Here is a 24,867-nt window from a genome sequence, read left to right as displayed (position 1 = left end):
AAAAATAAAGCTATAGCGCATGTATAGAATCGCCATGATCCATGCTTGATCAACATAGATTAAAGGGTCTAGTACCTAGCTGCAGTAACCCATTCATAGTGTCAGAAAGGGAAAGGGCACGTAGCATTTCTGTACGAGTAATGGAAGACCCTGCGTCGCTGCAAATAAGCCGATAAACGACGAGTCTATGTACACTATCTGTGACGTTTTACTGCAAGTGTTTCGCCTTTATCTGCGCCCTAACTCTTGGTACGGCGGGCGGGGTTGTCTGTCTATTCCCTTTAAAGGAGTTCCTCGCGTTAAACCCCCCATTTCATGTGCGTGGTTTTTGCTCAAAAGTGACACTATTCGATGCTACAGACTGTACCGCTCGCGTAGCCCATCATGTCTGTAGATTCTACTAACATGGGCGTCGTCAACGCAATTCAGATTCAGTTGACTATCGGCCAATATCCACCCCCAAAATAATGTACCCGATCAAATTCCGTGGATGCAATCTCGGCAGATGGAAACAATTGTTGAATTCTACTTGGATAGTGAAAGAAACTAAGTTACACAGAGATTGACTGAATCGTGAGATACGGCAAAGACGAAACACTGTGCACCGGCGGATTGACAAAGTTGAGCGGTGCAAATGGCCGTCCCTTGCTGAAATACTCTTGCAAGTTCGTCAAGCACTCCTGCTCGGCGATTTCGAATGAACCTTCCGTCAGTCCTCCCATGTGCGGAATAGGCACCACCTTGTCGCTCTCCAGAAAATACGGGTCGATGCCTGTCGGCTCATTCTCGAACACGTCGAGTCCTGCCCCGGCAAGCTTGCCTTTCTCCAAAGCCCGAATCAGTGCCTGGCTATCCACGACACCGCCTCGGGCAGTGTTGATAAGATACGAGCCATCCTTCATCATCTGAAACTGTTTGTCGCTCATCAAATGCCGAGTCCCGGGAGTTAGCGGGCAATGAAGCGAGATAATGTCCGAAGTCTGCAGGAGCTCGTCTAGAGTCGCACAACATACCGAACCGGCTGGGGCTTTGTTACCCGCCGCTTTACCACTTCTGTTGTGATATCTGACCTGCATGCCCAGGGCCACGGCTTTGCGTGCTAGACATGCGCCAATGCTGCCCATTCCTACGATACCCAGAGTGGTCGATCTCAAATCCCGAGAGAGCGGCAGCCGGCCTCGCCACATTCCTGAACGCAGACTCTGTTCGGCACGACTCGTGTTGCGGCTCACCGCCATGATGAGAAAAAGAGCCATTTCTGCGGTGGACTCGACCATGGCATGTCGGGTGTTACAGAACCAGATGCCTTGCCTCGTCATCCAGTCCACGTGAAAGTCGTCAAAGCCACTCTGCGCCGACACCACGATGCGAAGATCTGGCAGGAGAGGACCCAGAAGTTGAGAGTCAAATGGCTCAAACGGCTGAGGCCCAAGCCGGCAGACTAAGCACTGATACGGGCCACGGGAGGCCACGATCCTGGGGATGTCCTCGAGTGCCTCTGCTCTGGTGGACACATCAAGAATCTGCGCACTACAGTCAGTCGAGAGTCTACCAACGAGACTTCCTGACATACATCGATATCGAACAATTCAGAATATTGATCGCGGATCCTGCTAGACTGATGCTTGGGAACCCCAAGGTACAAGACCCTCGGTTTGATGGTATAGCTCTTAGTTTGGTCAATCATTTTCTTGGAGCAAACAAGTATACAATCTTCAATTGGACAATTATGGCACCGTAGCGGATGCAAAGCTTATGAGTCACAACTCATGGATCCATTGCATTTATATAGCGCTTTTCTGCCCTCTTTGGTAGCATCTGCGCTCTTCTCAAAATTTGATAAGATTGGCCGACAGCATGCGGACGAGACCATTATTCTAGCTCCCTTCAGGGGTACTTTGATGGTTTCACAAAACTCTTTATCCCGCATAACTAGGAGTCAGTTGTTTCAATGCCAACCGGTACATTGGCGTCTCTTCGGTACAAGGTCGGTCCGCTTTCATATGTGATACTCTATGCGGCAAGTGGCGGCTGCGGCACGGCACATCGCTCTGGGCAGTTGCTTGTATGAACGGTCTAACATTCTACGGCTCTACAACCATGGATGAAATATGGCTATCAAAAGTGGGCCTTTGACAGGTGTCTACGCAACCTCAAGGAATAGTTAGGAGCAACACCAATAAAACCAGCGAGCCCAGTTAACCGAAGTTCATATTACCTTAATCTATCGCTTATAGTTGGCGGAAATAGGCAAGAACAAGCCAGTTTGAGTAAGGCGTGAGGGGTGGTATCGGCCCGGACATAGCACTACGTTGGATAGTTATTCTTTAGTGTTGTGCGACGGGAGATGGGTAAATATCGGAGTTGCTTAGACTCGATACAGTGTACTAACTGGCAGCTGGACAGGCTCATTGACACGATAATCTCCTTGCACGCCTATAGGGAGCGGCAGTTAGGCGGCGAGTCAGTTCAATTGTCTAGACGGCCTGCTCTGCACTTTAAGTAGAGCAGATCCGCTGCTGAGGAATCGACAGTACCATCAGGACATTCTCTCTCTTCTTTCACGATGCTGTGGAAATCGCTTGCGTCCGCTCTGCTCGCTGTTCTGCCTGTTGCTGATGCAAAAACAGCATGGCAACAGAGAAAGTTTGACTCTGCTGTTCCTTCGACACCGAAAACCGCTTTCAACGCTGAGAGCTTCAAGACCAAGGACGATGCCCTCGCAGCTCTGGCGGGTGCATTGGGCAAAGATGCTTCAGTGACGCGATCGGGCGACCTCAGATACGGCGAGACTATCAGCAGAGTACGAAATTCTCCACATCACATGGAACTATTGACTGGTATGCTAATCTTGGTTGACAGATATGGACGGAGCAAAACAAAATCTTCCCTGATGCAATCGTATTCCCCTCCAGCGCCGAGCACGTGAGTAAGATTATGCAATTCTACTCGCACGCAAACACCCTTTGGAAAGATGGATTTGCTGTCATGGGCGGCGGCCATTTGGATACGGGCGGTGCTCAGTCGCCCAGTGTAGTCATTGATCTTCGCTTCATCAACAAGACCGAAATCATCCACAGCAAAAATAATTCTACCGAATGGCCTATTCTCAAGGTTGGCGGTGGCTCGGAAGCTGGAACCGTCTTCTCCACACTCGAAGGCTCGGGCTGGGCCTTTCTAGGACCTCGCGCGGCATCTATCGGTGTCGGTGGCTTCTTGCTTGGCGGAGGAATTGCTTTCCAGACTGGCAAGTATGGCGTTGCTGCAGACAGTCTCATGGGCCTCGAGGTGGTTCTTACCAACGGAAGCATTATATATGCCAACCCCTACAATGAACACAAGGACCTCTTCTGGGCTGCTACTGGCGGAGGTTGGCTCGGCTTTGGTGTAATCACCAACTTCTACATCCAAGCATACCCGGATCCCGGCTTGGCATACATTGCCACTATCGCCTGGGGTGAGGACAAGGCCGAAGAGGTCCTTTCTTTGACCACCGACTTCTTCGAGAACAACACAGATGCTAACGCCTTCCCGGCGCTCCTGTATTACTTCAAGGACCCCACAGCCATTAACAGCTTGGTGCCCGTCGCATCTCGTCAATTCACTTTCCAGCTCAACGCCCTTCACTTTGGCGGCGGATGGGAGGCACTGAACGCCAGCTTTGGCAAATTTTACCCCAGTGCCGACACCGTGCAGCTGCAAGCAGTCAACCTTAAGGACCTGGATCAATACCTTCTCACTAACTACCCATACGGATATCACCGCGAGTTCTTCGGCAAGAGCCACACCAATTCTACAGTGCAGTTCTACCGCGACACTTTTTCCATTTACAAGGAGACCATTTACGGCATGCTTGAGCGTGGTGAGGACCCAGGTCACACCCTCTGGGTCGATGAGTGTAAGTTACAGCTAATTATTCTCCATATTGCTTTGTCCCGTATTCTAATTTCGTGGTAGATGTCTTCCCTGGCTGGGCAGGCAGCGGCCCCGAGCATGACAGCGAGACCGCCTGGCCACACTCAATCAGCGCTCATATCACGTTGACTTCTGGCGAATGGAGCTCGGACAACACTACGCAATACATGTATGACCGCGACCGTGACGGCATGATGGCGTACCTTCGCGAATTCCAAAACGGCCTTGGAGGTGCTCCCATCTATGACTACCCCAATTATATGTAAGGTACCCTGCCGATTTCTTCAAATAATTCTTTCACTAACCAGGAACCTCTAAGTTCACCCTACAGCAAGGCTGCGGAAGTCTGGGGCGCAGAGAACTTTCACCGTTTGACCTCCATCAAGGAGAAGTACGATCCCTCGTGCCTGTTGAACAGAGGCCGCGTCCCTCCCACCTCAGCATGTGTGCAGAAGGGCTTTGCAAACACTTATCTCTAATCTTAAGATGTGCTTCGGCGTTGGGGAAGAATCTGATCGAAAAGTAAAAGGAAGACATCTCATCCTCATATTGGCACACTTTAAGATATTCTACATCATAATTCATTGAGCTAAGACATCATGCTAGTTTAGAAATTTATCATCTTTTTCTATCAAAATTCATATCCCAGCAAGGTATTGCATGCAGTTGAACGAAGATGATTGCTTATCTTGTAGCTGTACACGTCGAACTCTTTTATTGTAGACACTTACTGCCTCAGCAAGTAAGATATGTCGAGATCATGCAGGAGCAGAAGAAACGTATTCCAAACAACACCTGAAATTCAACCAAGCATTCACTTATTTTTCTGCACAGTATCCAGACGAAAAGCAATCTCCAAAGTCAATCCCCCCCACGTAAAGCCGTTCTAGTCACCGCAAATGCCGTCATGTGAAATCTTACTGTTCCCCATTTGGATACCAGATTTGCTTTGGTATCTAGCCTAGAACAGAGTTGATGTGATGCCACAAAGGCTTTTACTCTTGGCAATTATTAATATAGAATGTTAATGCCTGCATGCTGTGTATAAGGTAAGGGTATGGTAGCTCACTGCTATCTCCTATTGTATACTCTACTGCGTTAAGAAATCCCCGCCGTCAGCACGTCGAAATCACGCATAAAACAAATATCCAAATGCAAAAAGTTAGATTACAAGTTCACTTCTGTTCATATTTGAAACTCGAACACTATGGCTACATCCGCGTCACTCTGCATTTTCTTTATGGCACTCTCGATAGGGAATCTTTCAGGATGAGAGCAACACGTACATTGTTGACCCAAGCGATGGATTCCTGAAAGCAATGATGAGTTTCGTTTCGACTCAAAGAAAGAATATGTCTCTGGATCAATTTACCCGGCTGGATTACAACCACCTAACGATTTGCTTAACCCGCACTTACTCCTCACTCTCCGACCAGTATGCCGTTCTACGCGGCATATTAACCAACACAGTAAGCGTTACCAGTAACCAGGTTCGAGCAATCCGTGTTCACACCCCGGTTGAGCTGGCGGAATCGGCTCACAATGATGCCATACGTAGATGCGATAGAGGCACATGTATCGCCTGTAAAATAGTTAGCATAATCTTTGAATTTGTGGATAATAAACAGGACGGTGCTACAAAGCAAGGAGGGAGATGGAGACGCATACCTTGCTTCTGCAAATGCCACTTTGTGCATGATGCAAACGTGCCGGACTGAGTAGGGCCTGGAGGTCCAGCAGATGTGGACGATGGACTGACTGAAACACGTGTCGTCGAACTAGAGCTCGGTGCTGGAGTTTCGACGGCCTCTACCCATACGCGCACACAATAGGCCATTTCTGTGCGTAGGTTGCTGCAAGTATCTGTAAGAGATGGGTTCCATGACATGAACGATGCGTGGCTGATCTTGTATTTGCTCTCGAGAATTGCGCACGTATCACCCTGTCCAACGACGTGCCATTTATTGCAGTTGTCGGAAGTGCCCAGATTGATGGGTGCTGGGGGCTTGACAAAGCCTTCAGGAATGATTGTTGAGATAGTCGGATAGCATGTTGAGGCAATGTCTGTTGGGCTGGGCAGAACAGGCCCAGTGGTGACCGGAAAGCAGTATGGATCCCACGCGTCGATGCATTCAGGTTCTAGATCGGATGAGCGTAGGTGGTATTCGTCGTCGGCTAATCCCTCAGTCCACTTATCAGTATCTTCGCCCAGGAAGGGACAATGTGATGTGCGTGCCCTGATGGCAGAAGCATATGCGCTAGCCGGAGGTGTAAGTGTCGCGGTCGCGATTGGGATCGCCTCGGTAGGAAAGTCCCATATGGTGGTAAAGTTGAAGGAGCTGGTTGCTTGGTCAGGTGCTGGAGACCAGGTGTAAGAGGATCCTGCCGAGGTTGTGGGTGTGGTTGTTGTGTCAATGGGAACAAAGGGAGTGGTTTGACCAGGAGGTGACACGCAAATGTACTTGCCCACCATGGCGTACAGGTTGCGGCAGCGATTTCCTACGGTAGGATTCCAACTGCTGAACATGACACGGTTCACACCCGCACCGCTAAGTTTCACAAGAGAGGAGCATGTGTCGGATGAAGTGATCTGGCGGAGAATGCATTTGGGTACATTGTCCATGCAGATTGTTTCACCACCTGTGAGAGTCTCGTTGACAGATGCAGGTAACTGATTGTTGAATGTCAAAAGCCAGTCAGTGGACACAGAATTGCTTTTTGCGATAATGTTGGTCGTGTCACCTGATTTTCCAGTGAGTTTAGATGTGCAGTTAGGCCTGTGTATCATTAGATAGTATTTCGGATTTGGTGGCTTGAGACGTACGCTGGTTCCGGCGTGCTGCTAGGTTCGGGTTGCTTGACTGGGTATGACGACGTCGGGATTCCACAAGATTGCTTCAACTCATTAAACTCGGTTGGGGAGTAGCTCTTCACCTCTGCAAGAGGTTCGTCGACTTCGAGCTGTACTTTTCGCATGTAGCAATCCGAGCAGAGCATGTTCTCGTTAAGTTCACCGAACTCTTTGGCGCAGAACCCTTCCGTGCGTAATCGATTACGTTAGCAATACGAACACTAGCAAAGAAAGTAGTACTCATCTTCGAGGCAGGTCACATTGTATTGGAAGACTAGCTGTGCGGCAAGATCCAGAGGTACCAGAATTTGAGATGTGGTGTTCGTGGTCACATTAACACCTGTGGTTCCGCAGGCCGAAACAGCTTTTGTGTACATGTCAGAGAGGGACTGTCGGCATTGCGTTGTGCAGACATCGCTCAAGGAAGAGACATCAATGTACTCCTCGGGATACTGGATCAGATCCGAGCATCCTGCTAGAGTTTGCGAGAGAGCTGATCGACAAGCTGCTCTGACAGAGGCAGGTAGGTATCCCGTTCCTGGAATTACAGAAATGGCATTAACAAGGGAAAAAGACAGAAAAAGAGCGAATGTAACCATGGTGCTGAAAAGAGTGGCAGCACGCGCAGTTGGCTTCTGGGGGAAACGTCGGCGGGTTGAAGAAGGACGAATGTGCACATGGCGACCTCGATATGCATTGGGCTACTTACCAAAGGGCAGGGCCCCCCGCTACGGTTGGACCCGATTCCGATAATGTGCCGCTGCAATACTCAAGCCGTGTCAATTTCGCTACTGAACGCTGCCTGGTTGATGTCGGAGTGGGCGGCGTGTTAGTTTGTTGGCCCGGCGCACGCGTAACGATACAGCGTCGGTATTGTAAAGAATTTACTCCACTCTGGTATTGGTGCAGTGCCAAGGAACAGGCGGCCCACGCCACTCCGTCTCTGCGGCTGCAAATCCGCTTCATAAACAGCGCCAATGAGCGGGCGAGCCAAGAGCGTCACACGTGAGAACCCTGGACCGCAAATATGCTACCTTCTGGACGCCTTGAGATGGGCAACGACAATTTCCTAACCTGCTCATTTTCGGTCATTATAAGTTCATCCATCCTTGGCATGCCGCTCTACTTGGGACGCCTCAAAGCGCTTACATCTGCTAGATTCGGCCAGACCTTCAACCGGACGCCTGAACGGACGAGTTATCACTGGCCTCGGCAACTTATTCACACTTGCGTACATTCCAAGGAGATTGCAACTTAAGAGATAGGCGAACTCAGCGGGAGACACCTATGCTCAGACTATGAACAGAATGGTGAAGCTACCGGGCACAAGGCGGCAATAAGGGCGCAGGTGCTGATGTTTTCAAGGGACCATCAACTTCCTAGAATGGCCGCGAGAAATTTCCACGCCTCAGGTAAATATTCACTAAATTTGGTTGGAAGACATGTGTCGATCCTGCGTCCATTCTCGTATCCAGGACATACGGACCGGACCCCCCGAGCCCACGGGCAAATCATCAACCTTTCTGCATCTGGCGGGTGAGGATCTCTGTATAGGTGACCGTGCAGCGTCCCTTGTGAGGTGAATCCTACATCTCGCCTTGATCCACCTGATCAGATGCGTGGACCTTGCCGTCCGGTCCGGTCCAGGCTTGGCTCATTTCCTCCTGCATGCTTGTCCACATTTGGCTCTTCAACACTCCTCACAAGGGTATTGACAAATTTCCAGCTACCGGCGGCCTAATGCTCATGCCTCGCTCTGTATGCCTAAAGAGATTGTTGTGGATCCCGGGATTAGGCTAGGATGAATGTTGGAGGGACGGATATGTCTGGCCATGCAGTACATTTGGATAGTTATACGCAGCACTTCTGATTTTTGTTGCAAGCAACTTTTGTTTCGATTTCCAACTTGATTCCAACTTTGTCACTCTTTTGTCGCCCTTGCGGAAGCACTCGTCGAGAGTGCAGACACTCGTTTGCTACTATTTCACTCGTTTGCATTATTTTGGTTGCATAACCACCCACTTGCCCACATGGCTCCACCACATTCTTTGACCTATGTTTTTGTCCTGCTCTTTTGTTTTTCTCTTGTCACGTTTGTGACTCCTCAGCAGGGTGCAACCTGTGACACAAACAATCCCTGCAAAAGTGGATGCTGTTCGAAGCTCGGAAACTGCGGATTTGGTGACGAATTCTGCAAACCCGATGTTTGCATCGGTACCTGCAATGCTACAGCAGAATGCGGCAGATGGGCTGAAACTCAGGGAAAGGAGTGCCCACTGAATGTTTGTTGCAGTAAATGGGGATTCTGCGGTACAACGAGCGAATTTTGTACCCCAAAAGGTTCGGGTGATGACGAGGGTTGTCAAAGTAACTGCGATCAGCCGGTGCGCGAGAAATGCGCTTCAAGTTGGCAGACACGGCGTATCGCATACTACGAATCCTGGGCAGACACAAGGACCTGCGACTCGTTCAGACCAGACGATATCCCTGTCCATGCTTTAACCCACATCAATTTTGCTTTTGGGGGTATCGATGATAAGCACCAAGTTACCATTGATGCCGAGGGTGTTTTGACTAGAGTTGTGAAAATGAAAAGGCGCAATCCTGCACTTCAAGTCATCCTAGCCATTGGTGGCTGGGCTTTCAACGATGAAGGTAGGCGTATGGTACCCCTGTATACCTGTGCAACATGCTGACATCTCAAAGGTCCTACTAGGAGTGCCTTCACCAACGCCGCAGCTACTCCCAGCTCCCGTAAAGCATTTGCTGAAAGCATAGTTGCAACTCTACGAAAATATGGTCTCGATGGAATCGACCTTGATTGGGAATATCCGTGAGTTGAATCAACATCTCGCCACAGAAACCTGCTAATTCATTACAGTGGTGCCGACGATCGTGGCGGCCGTCCTGAAGACTTTGAAAACTACGTGTACTTGCTTCGGACTATCAAACTACATCTGGAAGAAGCCGATCCATCATATGTTCTTTCCATTGCTATCCCTGCTTCCTACTGGTATCTACAGCATTTCGACTTGAATAGCATGCAACATTCAGTCGATTGGTTCAAGTAAGTCTGATTACCGCTCTCTAGTAATGAAGACAGTCCTGACTGCAAATACAGTATCATGACATATGACATCTATGGCAAATGGGACCAGTACAACGAATGGACAGGCCCCTATGTTTTCGGTCACACAAACACTACATCGATCAACATGGGCTTGGATCTTCTCAGGCGCAACGATGTAGATCTCTCAAAAGTCAACCTCGGAATGGGCTTCTACGGTCGGTCTTTCACACTCTCCGATCCAAAGTGTAATGAGCCTGGATGTGTCTTCAGTGATGCGGGTGAAAAAGGAGAATGCTCAGGCGAAGCCGGAATTCTTACCTACAAAGAGATCATGGCTCGCCAGAACCGATTCAACGAGAAAAGCATCAATTATGTGAAGGAACACGGCGTCACCTACATGGTTTATGATGATAACCAGTGGATTGGTTACGATGACGCGAAAAGCTTCGCAAAGAAGCGTGAAATTCTCGACAACGACTGTCTCGGCGGCGTGATGATCTGGGCTATTGACCACGACACACCGGATTTCCAGGCTCTATCCGGCCTCCTCGGCGATGAATTTGTACAAGGCGCTTTGATTGAGGGTGGTACCATGGGTGACGCCGAGCGAGAGGCCCTGGCTGAAAAACTTGGCGGATTGACGGGCGATTCTTGCTACGTAACAATGGGCTGTTCAGGTCCCGGAAGCAATAACAAATTTGCCACATGCAAAGCCGGACATATTGCTGTGGAGAAGGTCCATTCGCCAGGAGGGAACCCCACAAACGTGTACAAGACGGCCCTCTTACATGAGGTCGAGTCCTGTCCCAAAGGCCAGTGGAAGACTGTCTGCTGCCCAGCAAAGAGTCCGGCAATCAACTGCAAATGGGTAGGCGCACCTGAAAGAAGCTCGATTTACTGCGATGGGGGGCGCGAAGAGGAAACTTGCGGAGCTGGGAGATACGAACTTGTGACGGATCGTTACATGGCCTCGACAGGAGGAGCTGTTTGCGCCAGCGGAGCAAGATCACTCTGCTGCGACTCTGCTCCCGAGCTTCAAAAGTGTTCCTGGACCGAATGTCAGGAGGAGAAGAAGTGCCCTACTGGGGGTTATCTTACATTCCGTGGTAACGAAGGAGGCGGCAAGGCCTGTCCTAAAGGACAAACACAGTCTTTCTGTTGCCCGATCGCTGGTAAGAGTTGTCTCAATGCTGCGCCACAGCAGAATCCCTTGGAAAGCGACTAATGTTTTGTTGTAGGAATTTACACCGATTGTAGCTGGGCGCCTGTGGTCGAGAAGACAAAAGTGGTTGATGGGATCGAAATGGTCATGATGAATACCATGCAGCAGTGCATGAGCACTGAGTGCTCGAAAGATCAAATCACCATAGCAAAAGCGACCCTCCCTGAGCGGCCCGGTGGCTATCCAGCCCCATGTGGATCATACAACTCAGGCTTGCAACACCGTTTCTGCTGCAACCCACCGCGAGATGTTGACCTCCCCTTCGATCTCAAAAAGATTTTCCCGGATCCCAATGGAGGCGATGTTGCATACCAGTACAAGGACAACTATGGCAACAACAACAAGGATCCAAATGGCCTCGACGACGATGAAGTGGGCGACGATCCATACGGCTTTGTTCTCCTCGATGGAGACGAGGAGGCGTTGCAAAGCAGGTTCGCACGCGATTTTGAGTTTGTACATGAGGACGATGGTACAGGAAAGCCTTTGAAGAAGCGAACGACATTGACGCGCGAAGATCCTAACCTTCTCGATTGGACATTCGAACACGAGGAGTCATCGCACCTAGTCTATTGTCGTCTCAATCGAGAGGACTTGTGCGATAAAATATTCCATGGAAATGCCAAGGACACGATCATCAGTCTGCCTCGTCACATCGGCTCTGGTCCGTTCGCACGTATCGTGTCGATGGAGCGTGTTGAGGAGTCTCTGCTGACGGAGCATCATCTGCGCAAAAGGGCTTCTGAAAACCATTCGTCGGCTGTTTACAGACTTGTGTTCGACTATGACTTCGCGGCGATCAAGCGTGAGGACTCTACGGTCAATATCCGGATAGATTACACCAATCTGATTCCTTACTGGGATGAAATGACTGGCGAAGAGTCCCCCAAAGGCACTAGCAAGCGTAGCCTTGAGAAAAGATGGTGGGGCTCTTATGTCGACTGGCTCAAGAAGCTCAGCACGGTGCGAGCAAGCGATGAAGGTAAGCTGCCGATGAGCATTCATAAGAAGATGACCTTGTATCGGAAGCGAGCGTCTTGTGCGAGAGGCAACACGCGTCTAAAGGCCGGGCTGGATGTCATTCTCGATTCCAAGATTGATATGAACGCCCGATGGGCGTACTACGCTCAAGGCACAATTGTGCCCCTGAAGGTTGATGAAGTTTACACATATTTTGGTAAGCTGATCTTTCCCAATCTGAATTCACAGCACTAAACTTGAGATTAGAGATGGAGCCCGTTGTAGAAGCGGTGCTTGAGGTTTCGGGCAACGCAGAAGTCGAGTATCGTATGAAAGAGCCCATCAAAATCATCGACACCCTTGCCTATCCTGGTCTTGCCGTCAAGGGTATCGCTGCAATTGGACCTACGCTTGATCTTTTGGGAGAGATGAGAGCAAAGGCAACAATTGCCGGCCAGATCAGGGCAGGCGCAAAGATCACATTCCCACGATACGAAACCTATTTTCCACAGGTCCCAGAGGCCAAAGACTATCAAAAGGTAGGTGCAAGTCGAGTTTCTTGAGGACTTTCTGACCGTGATTCCTAGTTCCCAACACCCAGCACAGACCAAGAACAGGCGTCCCAAGGAACAGGTATGTTATGTTTGTGAATAATATACATTGGATTTTCGCTCACAACTTCCATCCAGACTTTACCCCTATTCTTGATGCTTCTGTCCAAGCATCCGTCGGTGTCGATAGTAAGTTTATTGCTAGGTGCAGCTTGGCCCAAACTGACAAGTATAGTTTTGCTTACACCAATGGTCAACCTTGGAATTAAAGTCAATCATCCTAAGGTGAAGGGTGACATCGTGAGCGCACAGGTATGGACTTTACTATTCTCAGTTTCTTCCGTCTAACATGATTTAGATTCAAGGTTTCGTCAACAACACCTTCCGCTTCGAAGTCTCAACAAAAGCAGACGCTGGGGTCGGAGCTAACCCGGCAGCATCCTACAACATTTTCATCAAGTATATCTACAACTTTGGAATCGGTGGTGCGGCAACATTCAAGTGGTTGGGCGACTACGCTCTACGCCCTCTGCAACTCTGGCCCGGGGAAGGCCGCCAGAAGATTCTGTACGAGCACCACGGCGAAGTGGCTCTTGGAAAACGCAATCCATTCATCTCGGACGGAGAATACTCTGAGAAGTTTGAGCCCATATACAACTCGAGCTACGCCTTCTTTGACGACATCTCGGAAGGCGTGGACCTGTCTGGTGGCGCCCTAGGACACTTGAACAAACGAGCCGAAGGAGATGAGAAGACTCCCCTTGATGAAGATACGACGAGTCTTTTCACCTGCAACGACGGTGGAACATGCAAGGAAGGTAATTGCAACGGTGATGCCTGCCAATGGACGCCTGGGCAGAAGACGAAAAAGCGTCAGAATAGTGACGACGACGATGATCCGATGGACGTTGACACTAATTCGCCGTGCACTAACTCGATCCCTGCATTCATGTACAACTGCAAATACTTTCCCGACATCAATACAGATGGCTTCGAGTTCCTCGGGATCTGCCACAACATCCTGAACTATTTCCAGGATTTCCAGGGTGGAGGCTCTGGTCCGTTTTATGGAACCTTCCACCATGGACGTTCTGGAGATGATTCCAATCGGGCAGCCGTCTGCGGATCTAAATCGAAAACCACTTATGCTTCAGTTGATGAGGACGGTGATTATTCAGAGGTTACAGGGCCGTGGGACGCTCGCTGCGTTGCCGAGTCGAACTTTTATGCAAGATCGGCTAAGAAGAATGAGGGTCGTCCCGGTAATACCAATTGGTTGAGTTGCGACGAGTTTCCGTTCAATGCGTAAGTCTGACCATCTGATTATTAACCTTTAGCTAACTTTATGAAAGGTTGGAAGAAGGTGGCAATCCAAGCGTAAGTTCGACCAAGCAGCCTCCGTTGGTGGTAGTGGGCTAATATTGAGTAGCGTAATGCGAGAGCGTGCGTGCCCGGGTACCAACAGGACATTCAAGGGAATGCGAACCAGGTCCTGAACGGGATCTCACAGGAGGTCACCTGGACAGATAATGCTGGCAATAAAAAGACAGCCAGGAAAGCTTGGAGCATCGATTGGCGAAGCTCAAGCGCTGTTGGCAGGAACAATAATCCTAACAAGGACGCGGCATGGAACTGGGCGCTGAACAACAACAAGGAGTTCACGATGCATTTGTTCGACTCTGATTCAGACCGAGATGCCAAAGGTAATGCATACAGCATCTTCGAGCATGACCTTAGGGGCGCTCCTTCTCAAGGCGATCCTCCCACTGCATTTCAAACAGACATGGGCAGAGTAGTATCAGCCGTCAACTTCCTGGAGAACTCAAAGTACTCAGCAGATTATAATGCTTGGTGCACCACTGGAGAAACCAGGAACCATGAGTTGTGGGGAGATTTTATTAGAATCGCGCGGTGTAACGTCATCTTCGACAACAACGCTGCGATGAGAAAGATCAAGAGGGGAGAAGAACCCACTCGAGATGAGATTTTCAATGTCAAGAGTAAGTCAAGATTTGGTAGAGCAGATGCTAAGAGATGGTAGTTGACTGACTTACACCAGGTATCGAGATTCCGGAAGATGGGGAAAGTGTCGACATACAAATCGGAATCAGTTCTCGGGGCGATGATGGCGAGAATAATGACACACAAAGAACGGCTGGGCGTCGCGATCACCAGCGTCATTTCAAACGCCATATGACAGGCTTCTCCAAACGCCACGGACATTGAGAAGAGTACGTTGTAAAGCAAGGTTAAATGGCGTGGTATCACCGTAAATCGGTCAATACAGTGTCATAGTGGTGAGAATTCACTGTAATACAATTTTGTCATAGCCCGATAGTCATCATCCTTCAATACAGCCAAAGCTTCTCTCATCCACTTCTAATTTACATACTCAATGAGAGGATGAGTAATCTTCGTACAGCCTGAGATATTACACTATACTATACAGCTGTCGGTGTTCATCCGTCATCCCAGCCATTGCCTGATTGATTGAGATCTCGGTAGTCCATGACATTCTCTCTCTGATTCTCAATGTCCAGCGGCTCACCCCCATCCCTCCAAAAGGCCACATTCCGTCCAACATCAGAAGCCTTGCACCTGACACGCTTGTGTAATACTTGGCCTCTGTGATTGATAGCTATCAGCAATACCCAGCCATCCTCACATGCCTCGCGGTCAGCGATTACTACGAGCAACGCTTGTGACCATGTTAGTTCCTCTTCGTCTTCAGCGTCGCGCCCGCTGCTGCCTTCCATGGCGTCGGGGCACCGGACCAGAGCGCCCAAGATGAAAGAGGGTACTCCGTCCATTAGCTCCACTTCATCGTCTGCATCTCGTGCTGGAACGGCGTAGGCGGCGACATTATCGTCAAATACATACGGGCCGAACATGCCATCATCGAATCCGCCATTTTCCAGGGGCCACAGGGCTTTCTGCCATAAACGGGCATACGCAGCGTCGGCATCTGCGCGAGTGACCGTCTCCTCCTTGAGCCGGTCTTTCTCCTCCGTTTCGCTGCCATACCATGTGCGAATCCAGATGGCACCGGCATCACTCCATTCATCCGGGTCCACTGTTTTGCGCTTCTCGAATACCGATAGATCCGTGGGAATATGTCTAGGGACAGGCACCTGGCCATGTTGCCTGCACCGCTCGATGTAGGTCTAGTGAAAAAGTACGTTAGTGTGGTGAGATGCAAGGTACCCGGAAATTAAGACGAGAGATCCTACAGAACGACCATGTCTGCCAAGGCTAATCCATGTTTTCACCAGCCTCTCTTCTTGCGCTTTCTGGTCTAGAGACGATTCTGGATCCCATTTGTCCTTTGAATCATGTCAGCTGCACCCACCTAGGGTAGTAATAAGGCTCCTCGGAACCGGTCAGGCGTACCACGAGGAAATGATCAAAAGGCATGTAGCCAAATATGTCGTCAAGCCCGTGCGTAGTCTCCATTTTGGTGGATTGAGTGAAGGTAAAGTGGAGGGTGTGCTAGGCCGTGAAATTGGGTGATGAAATAGCCGCAGACACGAAATGACTATGTGCCGCCAAGAAACCGATTGATATGTAGGAATTGGAAAATAATGGAGAAGGCTGGGCGCCTCGATCCATATAGGGAAGGGTGTGTCTTGGCAACAGCATTCGTTTCTTTACGCTCGATTGATTACGACGACTCGGGTTCCGTACACAGTGGGGCACTTTTGTTACCAACAGTTGATTGGCGGATTAGACAACACCATCCCTTCTTAGACTTGCAGCATCCCCATGGAAGGATCGACTTTAGGCCTTCCGCGGGCCAAGTGCTCTGCAGGGCAGTGCATGCAGGACCGCAAAACCCGAACGATAGTTCACTGCGAAATGAGCCAGTCTATAGATGGCAACATACGAGAAAAACTGCGCGGCACATGTGACGCCTGATGAAAATGGGCTGACCGGATAGACTTCTCATCTGGAAAGCCCAGCAGAGAGACGAGAACAATGGAATAAGGCGTTCAGACAAAGCCGTTCACCAAAAAGCTATATCAATACCCTTCGACGCCGTCTTCACTGAAGGCCAGCCTATCCAGTCCTTCGCTTTTTCACCATGTTGGCCAACACACTCCTTTTTGCGACTTTTGCATCTACTTTGTTAAGCTCGTCTTTGGCTTCGACGTCGAAGAGAGACGAGGAGCCTCTTCTTCCGTACGACCCGAACACAACCAAGTACTGCACTTGGTGGTTTGAGAACGATGGTTCGGTGGCCTGTACCGACATGCCTGCTACGTGGGCCATATCGCTAGCAGACTTTAGGCGATGGGTAAGTTTTGGGCATTACGAAGGCCCCTTCACAATGGAGGACGATTGCTTACCTTTGCTTTAGAATCCGTCCATCACTGCATCATGCGGCAACTTTGAGACTGGAAAGTCATACTGCGTCGAAGCTTTCAACGAGCCCGAGCCGGTCCCTGCCTCGAGCACTGTGGTTCCTAGCTCTTCTACCCCTACGCCCACCAACTCTGGAGCGCCAGGTCCTACACAGCCGGGCACAGTTGAGAATTGTAATCGGTGGGACTTTGTGAACGCGGGCGAGGATTGCAACACCTTTATCAAAAAGTATCCTGGCCTGACGCTGAGTGATTTGAAGAAGTGGAACACTGGTATCGGTGACCAATGCCAGACGCTCTGGGGCGGTGTCTATGTAAGTCGAATATTTGTTAGTTGATTTGCAGGGGCTGTGGGCTTACAAGTGTGTCAGGTCTGCACCAGCGTACCTGGATGGACGCCAACCACTCCATCTTCTTCCACCAAGGCATCCTCGACTGTCCCAACTCCCATCAACGGCATTCAGACTCCTACGCCCATCCAGCCTGGCATGGTCAACAACTGCGATGCCTTTTACTTTGTCAAGGAGGGAGATTACTGTGCTACGATTGCACAGAAGAACGCGATTAGCCTTTCCCAATTCTACCCATGGAACCCCAATGTTGGCACCGACTGTGGAGGACTCTGGCTCGACGTCTATGTCTGTGTGTCTATTATTGGACACAGCCCCGCGACGACGACTGCTCCTCCCAGCACCACGGTGAAGCCGACTCCTACCAATGGCATTGCAACGCCGACGCCCATCCAGCCGGGCATGGTGAACAACTGCGACGCCTTCCACCTGGTCAAGAGCGGCGATGTGTGCGCCAACATTGTGCAGCGCTATGGCATCAGCTTGTCTCAGTTCTACAAGTGGAACCCGGCGGTAGGGTCCAGCTGCTCGTCGCTCTGGCTCGACACGTACGTGTGCGTGAGCATCGTGGGAGTGAACCCTGTCACTACAACGATGAAGACGTCGGTGGTGCCCACGACGACCAAGACGGGAAACGGAGTAGCGACGCCGACGCCGATTCAAAATGGCATGACGAATAGCTGCAAGAGCTTCCGCTTTGTCCGGAGTGGGGACACGTGCGCTTCGATTGCACAAGCAGCGGGCATCTCGCTGGCTAACTTCTATCGCTGGAACACTGGAGTGGGCTCGAGCTGCCAGTCACTGTGGCTCGATACGTATGTTTGTGTTGCTATTCTGTAGTAGTTTAGCATCATTCCCTAGTTGCAGCCAGTCTCAGCCTCACAGGTGAGAGAATTGGTTGCTTTTCTCTGCGATACATTACCATTCGATTTGCCCCATAGTCTGTATAGTTGTAGTATATATTCGCCTTTTATCAGGCACTATTTTGTGCGATGCACAGTTGATTCGAGTGCTTGTTGATGAGTCGTGACGAGTTCAAGGATAGAGGGATGGTCTGAGAATCGTTGCATGATTGGACCAGGGTCTTGAGTGCACGGACATGGGAGGACATGCGATGTGGGCAGAGAAACCCTGGAACTAAGCCAAGTTGGGGGTGACGTGGAGTGGGACCCACGCCACGTGCACTAGGTGTACGTACCAAGCTTGCGTGTATGTATGCTGATGCGACTGGGCTAGCTTGGGGTGCGAAGGCTTGTCTAGGGCTTTACAGTCGGTGAAGCAAAGGGGAGGAGGTTGTAGGCAATCAAAGCAACCGAACAGCACTGCACTCAGGCGGAGTAAGCGCGTCGATGGGATAGGAGGAGCATGTTCACAATCGAGTGGGTCCGACACGCGAGGTCACGTGACGACGCGACTACCTGACATGGTACTGTACATGTGCATGCTCAGCGTGTGGATCGCTATTATAGTTGGAGAGTAAGACTGTGGGGCTAGAAAAGCGGATATCTGCAAGGGTCTAGGAGGTTAATATGGGCGTAACGATAAGGCACATCAGCGGTGTAGATAGAGAGAGCAAGAGATGTTTCTATATTTTTCTTCTTCGAGACTACTCGAATCATCATGTTGGTAGCAACAGGGATGCTTTGCCGTTCTAGTAATCATTCTACTAGGGGAATGGCAAGAAGACTACCATCGCTGATAGAGGCCGAGGGCGACATCGCCCTTGCTTTTGATGACACGCCAGACGTCGAGGCCGTTTGCTTCGAGGGTGGCGCCCGAGATGACAATGGCATCGCAGAGAAGATAGCCGCCGCATGGGTCGTTGACGAGATAGGACTCGGAGGCGCCGAGCACGCGCTGGATCTTGTATGTGTCCTGGGCGACGCCAATGCTGGCCAGATAGGTGCGCACCAGGCGCGGGTGCTCGGCGGCGATGCGGGCAGGCTTGGCGGGGGTCCAGGCGTGGGGATCGATTTGCTGGCCGCGGCGGGCGATGAGGGCGAGCGAGATGTCGGGCTGGGGCAGCGACACGACGTCAGGCCGGCCTTGCGCGCGTACGTGTTGGCGAGCTGGGCCATGGTGCGCGCCTCGGGCGACGCGTCGTGGGGCGGCACGGCGGCGGTGAGCTGCCACAGGTGCGCCTCCATCAGCGCCAGCAGCCGCTCGGGCTCGCCCACGTCGGCCGGCGCGGACCGGACCCGCGACCGGTCGGCGGCGGCAAGGCGCTCGTACAGGGCGCGGTAGCGCGGCGTCAGCACCAGCGCCTCGTCGGCCAGCACGTGCTGCGCGTGCGCGCCGCCACCATCTCGTGCTCGTGGAACGGGCGGGCGGCCAGGTGCGCGCGCAGCCGCTGGTTCAGCTGCGTCCACTTGTCGACAATGTTGCCCTTGACGGCGCTGCCGCCCGCGCGCCAGATGTCCTTGTCGAAGACGTCGTGCGCGCCGCGCGCCGCCTCGCGCTGCTTGATGCGCATGCAGTCCTGGTTGATCTCGGACCACATGGTCTGCCCCGTGGGGTCGAGCATGATGCACCCGTCCTGCACCTCGAGCCCGATCTGGTGCAGGTAGTGCTGCATGGTGAAGAAGATGCGCACCGTCGCCTCGACCGACGCCTCGACGTCCTGCACCCCGTGCACCAGCTCCTCGGGCACGCACTTGTCCCCAAACGGCCTGGCGCGCGCCGTCAGGAACTCGTCGTAGAAGACGTCCTTGCCCACCGACGCCTCCATGGCGTGGTAGAAGGGATGCGTCGCGGGGTTGGCGCCCTTGTACGTGTGGTTGGGGTTGCGCCAGTCGAAGCGCACATACGGCCCCCGCCGGTACTGGCCCGTCGCCAGCGTCACGCCCGCGTGCGCGACCATGCCGAAGAACGAGTGCTTGTCGGTGCCCAGGCACTGCTCCTTGTACACCGTCTCGATCTGCGTGATGTCGGTGCTCTGCGCCCAGATGAGCCCGTGGGCGTTGAGCCCGCGGTACGTGTGCCGCACGCCGGCGCGGTGCAGCATCTCGAGGAACAGGCGCGAGCCCGCCGCGCGGATGGCGCTGAGCCCGGCAATCTCGGCCGTCGCCTGCTTGCTGTGCGAGTAGATGGTCGGCTTGAGCACCACGAGCACCTGCGCGTCAAAGTACCCCGTCAGCCCCGTCTCCACCTTGTAGATCTGCTTCGACTCGCCCTCGACCACCAGCCGCAGCCGCACCGCCGCGCCGTCCTCGTGCACATTGTCGTACTGGTTGACGAGCGCATGCACCAGCCCGGGGTCGCGCGCGCACTGGCTGCGCACGTCGTCGGGCGTGAACATGGACGTTGCGCCGCACTCGAGCGCAATAATCTCCTCGAGCCGCTTCGCGTAGGCGACGCCCGCAACCACTGCGCGGCGGTTGGCCAGGGCAGCCACGTCGTCCAGAGTCAGTGTGCGCAGGGCAAGCCTGGCGAAGAGCGCGAGCACCTGGGGATTGCGTGCGAGGCCAATAATCTCCGCCACGCTCTCCTCGACGCCCTTCTTGCCCGTGTCCACCACGGGCAGCCCATAGAAGGCGGCTAGCTCCTAATGCCCCGTCAGAATCGTCTCATAGCACTGCTCCATGGCCAGGCACCTACCAGGAACCGCGCACGAAAGTAGAAGAGGGATTTTTCAGACTCCCACTTGTCAGTGCTGGGCCGTTTGTCGAGCCGCCCCTGAAGGACGGCCAGATCAGCATCAAGAACAACCCGCACGATCCTACGCTCAACCCCATCTTTGTCTGTGTACCGTGTGGGCAGCGGAGCCCGCTCGTCGTCGGCAAGCTGTAGTGTGAGTTTGTCGAAGCTTCGAACAACAAGGCTTTCTTCCAGTGTAGCATCCTCGTCCCCACGTGCATACACTACCTGACCCGCCGCCCTGAGGGCAGGCACCAGAGTAGACTTGCCTGTTGCGTCGTTGCCGTGCAGGATAATGGTATAGGCTGACTCGGACATGATAGGCAAAGATGGGTGCAAGACACGTAGCCGCACTGCAACGGGACATCTTGACAGTGAAACAGCAAGCTTCGTATGGCTGTTGATGACTATCTGTTCCTCCAACGGAGCACAGTGCCTTATATATACAAAGTAGAGTTTCTACATGTCCACATGCCTTCAGAATCGGTCCTTGTCGAGTCTGCATAGTCAAGCCGACATGGTCATACCTAAAGGCGCTTTTCTTTTGCTGATCATAAACTATGTTGCTCATGGTACGAGGGTCTTCTGATGCAATGCTTTTGCCTCACTCACGTATGCGGATTCCCCAATAGGCTTTAGCCCCATCGTTCAACAGGCAAGCCGAAGAGGCCTGCATAGCTCCATATTCAGGGTTGACGAGTATGATGCAGCGGAATTGCCGACGAGCATCTGGACCAGGGCAAGTCATCGGTCCGTCAGTGCCTGCAGGACCTATACTATGTACCTATCTTATTGGGCAGAACCTACTCTAGCCCCACAGTCCTCTGGCATGCTTCACTGATGCATGTCGGAAAACTCTATCGACTGCATATAGCAAATCAGCGTTTAGCATAGACAACGCATTGGTCATACTCCAAACAACTTAGACCCCCGCTTACAGCATAACGTTATATGCTGCTGTAGTGCCTAGCTACCCATTCCATAAACATCCTAGACCGTCCTCTCATATGCGTATTCATATCACTACAAACTCGAGTATTCGGACCATGTCTGGCATTGCAAATAGCTGCAATTGATTTTTACCGCTCATGCTCTTTGTCCCACGGCCAGCTCGGTCGATATCACATTGGGTCCGGGCGCAACAGGCCAGACCCAAGATCGTAAGCCGTATCAATGCATGCATATATAAAAAGCCCGTGTTGGGCCGTAGAATAGATATTCACTCGTAGCACTGCCGACCCCCATGAGGCATCCAACTCGATAGAATCTACCATTTCTCAATCTATTCTACGCACCGGCCCTTGCCGTGCACATACAATATTCCAATCATCCTTCCTCGCCTGCTTCTGCCAACACACATGAGTCCTGCAGAGATGCCATCTCCCACTAGAGTTGGAGTCTACCAGACACACTTACTCTCCGAAGGCGGTACCATCTTAATCGTGGATGACATATACGGAGAGGAACGAGTCCATGAGCCAGTTCTAGTAGAGCTTCTTCGGAGCCCGGAGGTGCAGCGACTGCAAGGTATCTGCCAGTATGGAATTACTTCATTCTTGGGCCTGACACCGCGAGTCACGCGCCTCGAGCATTCGGTCGGTGCATTCATACTCGTGCGGAGAGTGGGTGCTACACTTGAAGAACAAGTCGCTGCTCTTCTCCATGACATCTCTCATACTGTCCTCAGTCATGACGTCGATTATGCCCTCTCCAAGCTTGGCGAAGAAAGCTATCACGAGATACACAAGGCCCGCTATCTTGGCATGACAGACTTACCCGACCTCCTCAGCAGGCATCACATCGACCACAAGGTCTTTGATGAAGATCTCTTTCCCTTGGTAGAGATGCCGTCGCCTCAACTATGTGCCGATCGCCTAGACTATGCTCTACGAGACTCCCTCAGCTTCGGCAATCTTGCCATGGAAGACGCCAAAAGGATATTCGGCTCACTTGCGGTCTTCCCCACTCCTACAGCACCTCGCCGTCTACTGGTGCTAAAGGATCCACATGTAGCACTCATTCTTGCTCGTGCATACATCACTACCGACAGAGACGTCTTGTCCAGCCCGGCCATTGTCGACATGTCTGAGCGAACGGGCCGCATCATAGGCGAATTGGTCGAGGCAGGGGCCGTGAATGATAACATGTTGTGGCAAATGTCCGACGCTGAATTTTGGGCTGTGCTGCGTGAAGCAGCCAATCCTGACCAACTTCGCGCCATCAAGAGACTGGAAGATGAGGGCATCCCAAACGACCAGAGCCTTCAACGGCCAAAAGGTACCAAAATTCGCACCCTGGATCCAGATGTTTGGCAACAAGGAGAAACCCACCCAGCCCCTCTGTCGATAATCTTGCCAATGTGGGCATCAGAGCGACTACAGTACATTCACACTCGTCAGCAGCAAGGATAATGACGATATCCCCGTGCATAGCTACAGCCGTCTGCAGGCACCGACATGACCATTCCTGGAAGAAAGTACTTCCTGTACCGCACTAGGCTAGTGAAGCAGTGTGTGCGAGTTCCCTGTTGCCTCTCATTCTGTCTACTTAGTATTACCGCGCTTTAGCATGTGCTATCGAAATGCATCATTTGACACAACTTTGCCACTGTGTGAACAAGCTCATGCCATGCTGACAGGCCCATTTATCCTAATCGACGTCTCCCAAGCTCCATCATGCAAATGTGCTCCAAGGTGAGGCGCAGCATGCAAATATTTGCTATCTAGTAAGCACCGCAATTACGCCACAGGGACAAGACGGTTTCTTAGCATTACATGCAAGCACGCATAGTATGTCGAATCCGGTTCGACCTTCAAAGACGCGCACGTGTCTCCCCACCAAGTCACAATTTATCGGTCCTTTCCTTCGCACAGACTAAACTGCCGCTGAAATAAACACCTTTTTGCATTGGGACTGAGTCGAACAGGTTTCGCCGCCCATGTCATTGATCATCTCCAATACTTCATAAAATCTCTATCCAGAAGAGAGGAGTCATGTGCTATGGTATAATGCCGCTCGTATTGAATACGAGCCCCTTCGTATTCAATTTATTATTATTATTATTATTATTATTCCATTAGAGTCTATCTGCAGTCAGTGACTATGTAAGACTTTGGCTAGAGGCCGTTCTAGGTACAATTTGTTTAAAGTGAGAGTGTTCTCTGTATAGTACTGCTATTTCGTATTCAATTTGTCTTCCCCTAGCCACACGACTAAGGAGAAAAACAACATTGTCTACGTCAACTCTACACTTTTCGAGGATATCAGCCATCCTCCAAGTTGAGGTAACAAAGTATTTCTCAAACTTGGGATGCTTCTTTATAGGACTAGAGAGAAATGAAGGTAATGAAAAATGAAACATGCCGTGATAGGTAGCAACGCACACAACAAGAGCAGATTTCTTGGTAGACTAGGGTTTACAAGCAGCCAAGCCGGTGCGGATCGTGTCTCGGATCAAGTGTTTTAAGCGGATCTTTCTTCGCTTCTCATCACTACTCTTTTGCTCCTCAGTATGTTCTGTGCGAATGCCGGTGGCCCAATCGGTATGTAAAGATTTGAGTACAATTGTCTTGGCATGTAGCTGCAGCTGGTCTTCGATCAACCGGGTATATGCTCCTGCAGCTTTTACATCTTGCAAATCGTATTATACCAAGCTGGCAACGTAGGTGCAATGATGCTTCACTCCACAACAAACCCCGCCTTGATGATTCTCCATCGTGATCCCCCTGTCGTCCTGCATCATCACTCAATTTATATTCTGTCTATCTGAGAGTTACAAGTAGTGATCGGTTGCAGCACTAGGCCAGCTGCACGTCTATCCACCTCCTTGCTATATCACCGAACGCTAAGACAACATTGCCGAGCCACGAGACTATCCTTCTTCCAAGGCTACCAAGCCTGGGGATACCCTGTACCCTGAATTATCGAACGAAAACTCTTCTCAGACTATGC

The 24,867-nt window shown here is 51.4% G+C and overlaps 8 protein-coding genes across 8 annotated transcripts; 4 read left to right on the top strand and 4 right to left on the bottom strand.

The window, feature by feature from the left end:
* Window positions 1–431: 431 nt before the first annotated feature.
* SETTUDRAFT_155730 (uncharacterized protein) lies at window positions 432–1,687 on the bottom strand (the record flags this gene model as incomplete). The annotated part of the gene is made up of 3 exons (XM_008030764.1): window positions 432–525; window positions 658–1,523; window positions 1,574–1,687. 3 exons carry the CDS (start codon window positions 1,685–1,687, stop codon window positions 432–434), a joined length of 1,074 nt encoding a protein of 357 aa, XP_008028955.1.
* An 879-nt stretch (window positions 1,688–2,566) lies between these two features.
* SETTUDRAFT_155729 (uncharacterized protein) lies at window positions 2,567–4,394 on the top strand (the record flags this gene model as incomplete). Its single annotated transcript, XM_008030763.1, has 4 exons — window positions 2,567–2,803; window positions 2,863–3,898; window positions 3,958–4,177; window positions 4,247–4,394. 4 exons carry the CDS (start codon window positions 2,567–2,569, stop codon window positions 4,392–4,394), a joined length of 1,641 nt encoding a protein of 546 aa, XP_008028954.1.
* Window positions 4,395–5,391: 997 nt separating this feature from the next.
* On the bottom strand, window positions 5,392–6,912 carry SETTUDRAFT_155728 (uncharacterized protein; the record flags this gene model as incomplete). The annotated part of the gene is made up of 3 exons (XM_008030762.1): window positions 5,392–5,497; window positions 5,580–6,692; window positions 6,740–6,912. 3 exons carry the CDS (start codon window positions 6,910–6,912, stop codon window positions 5,392–5,394), a joined length of 1,392 nt encoding a protein of 463 aa, XP_008028953.1.
* Window positions 6,913–9,354: 2,442 nt separating this feature from the next.
* Window positions 9,355–14,795, top strand: SETTUDRAFT_93800 (glycoside hydrolase family 18 protein; the record flags this gene model as incomplete). Its single annotated transcript, XM_008030761.1, has 13 exons — window positions 9,355–9,421; window positions 9,473–9,599; window positions 9,648–9,833; window positions 9,888–11,008; window positions 11,075–12,235; window positions 12,286–12,557; window positions 12,606–12,651; window positions 12,708–12,758; window positions 12,805–12,881; window positions 12,928–13,874; window positions 13,922–13,946; window positions 13,999–14,569; window positions 14,629–14,795. The coding sequence occupies 13 exons, from the start codon at window positions 9,355–9,357 to the stop codon at window positions 14,793–14,795; spliced, it is 4,818 nt and encodes a 1,605-aa protein (XP_008028952.1).
* A 233-nt stretch (window positions 14,796–15,028) lies between these two features.
* SETTUDRAFT_43040 (uncharacterized protein) lies at window positions 15,029–16,022 on the bottom strand (the record flags this gene model as incomplete). Its single annotated transcript, XM_008030661.1, has 3 exons — window positions 15,029–15,733; window positions 15,800–15,892; window positions 15,960–16,022. The coding sequence occupies 3 exons, from the start codon at window positions 16,020–16,022 to the stop codon at window positions 15,029–15,031; spliced, it is 861 nt and encodes a 286-aa protein (XP_008028852.1).
* A 628-nt stretch (window positions 16,023–16,650) lies between these two features.
* SETTUDRAFT_94293 (carbohydrate-binding module family 50 protein) lies at window positions 16,651–18,120 on the top strand (the record flags this gene model as incomplete). Its single annotated transcript, XM_008030760.1, has 3 exons — window positions 16,651–16,863; window positions 16,927–17,244; window positions 17,302–18,120. 3 exons carry the CDS (start codon window positions 16,651–16,653, stop codon window positions 18,118–18,120), a joined length of 1,350 nt encoding a protein of 449 aa, XP_008028951.1.
* Window positions 18,121–18,966: 846 nt separating this feature from the next.
* Window positions 18,967–21,234, bottom strand: SETTUDRAFT_33467 (uncharacterized protein; the record flags this gene model as incomplete). Its single annotated transcript, XM_008030598.1, has 4 exons — window positions 18,967–19,171; window positions 19,192–19,562; window positions 19,583–20,824; window positions 20,878–21,234. 4 exons carry the CDS (start codon window positions 21,232–21,234, stop codon window positions 18,967–18,969), a joined length of 2,175 nt encoding a protein of 724 aa, XP_008028789.1.
* A 1,055-nt stretch (window positions 21,235–22,289) lies between these two features.
* On the top strand, window positions 22,290–23,327 carry SETTUDRAFT_94133 (uncharacterized protein; the record flags this gene model as incomplete). The annotated part of the gene is made up of 1 exon (XM_008030759.1): window positions 22,290–23,327. One exon carries the CDS (start codon window positions 22,290–22,292, stop codon window positions 23,325–23,327), a length of 1,038 nt encoding a protein of 345 aa, XP_008028950.1.
* Window positions 23,328–24,867: the final 1,540 nt, after the last annotated feature.

This window comes from Exserohilum turcica, assembly GCF_000359705.1.
Source record: "Exserohilum turcica Et28A unplaced genomic scaffold SETTUscaffold_5, whole genome shotgun sequence".
In the NCBI taxonomy this organism is placed as follows: domain Eukaryota; kingdom Fungi; phylum Ascomycota; class Dothideomycetes; order Pleosporales; family Pleosporaceae; genus Exserohilum; species Exserohilum turcicum.
Note: the sequence above shows the minus strand (reverse complement) of the source record. Positions and strands in the feature narration are given on the sequence as shown.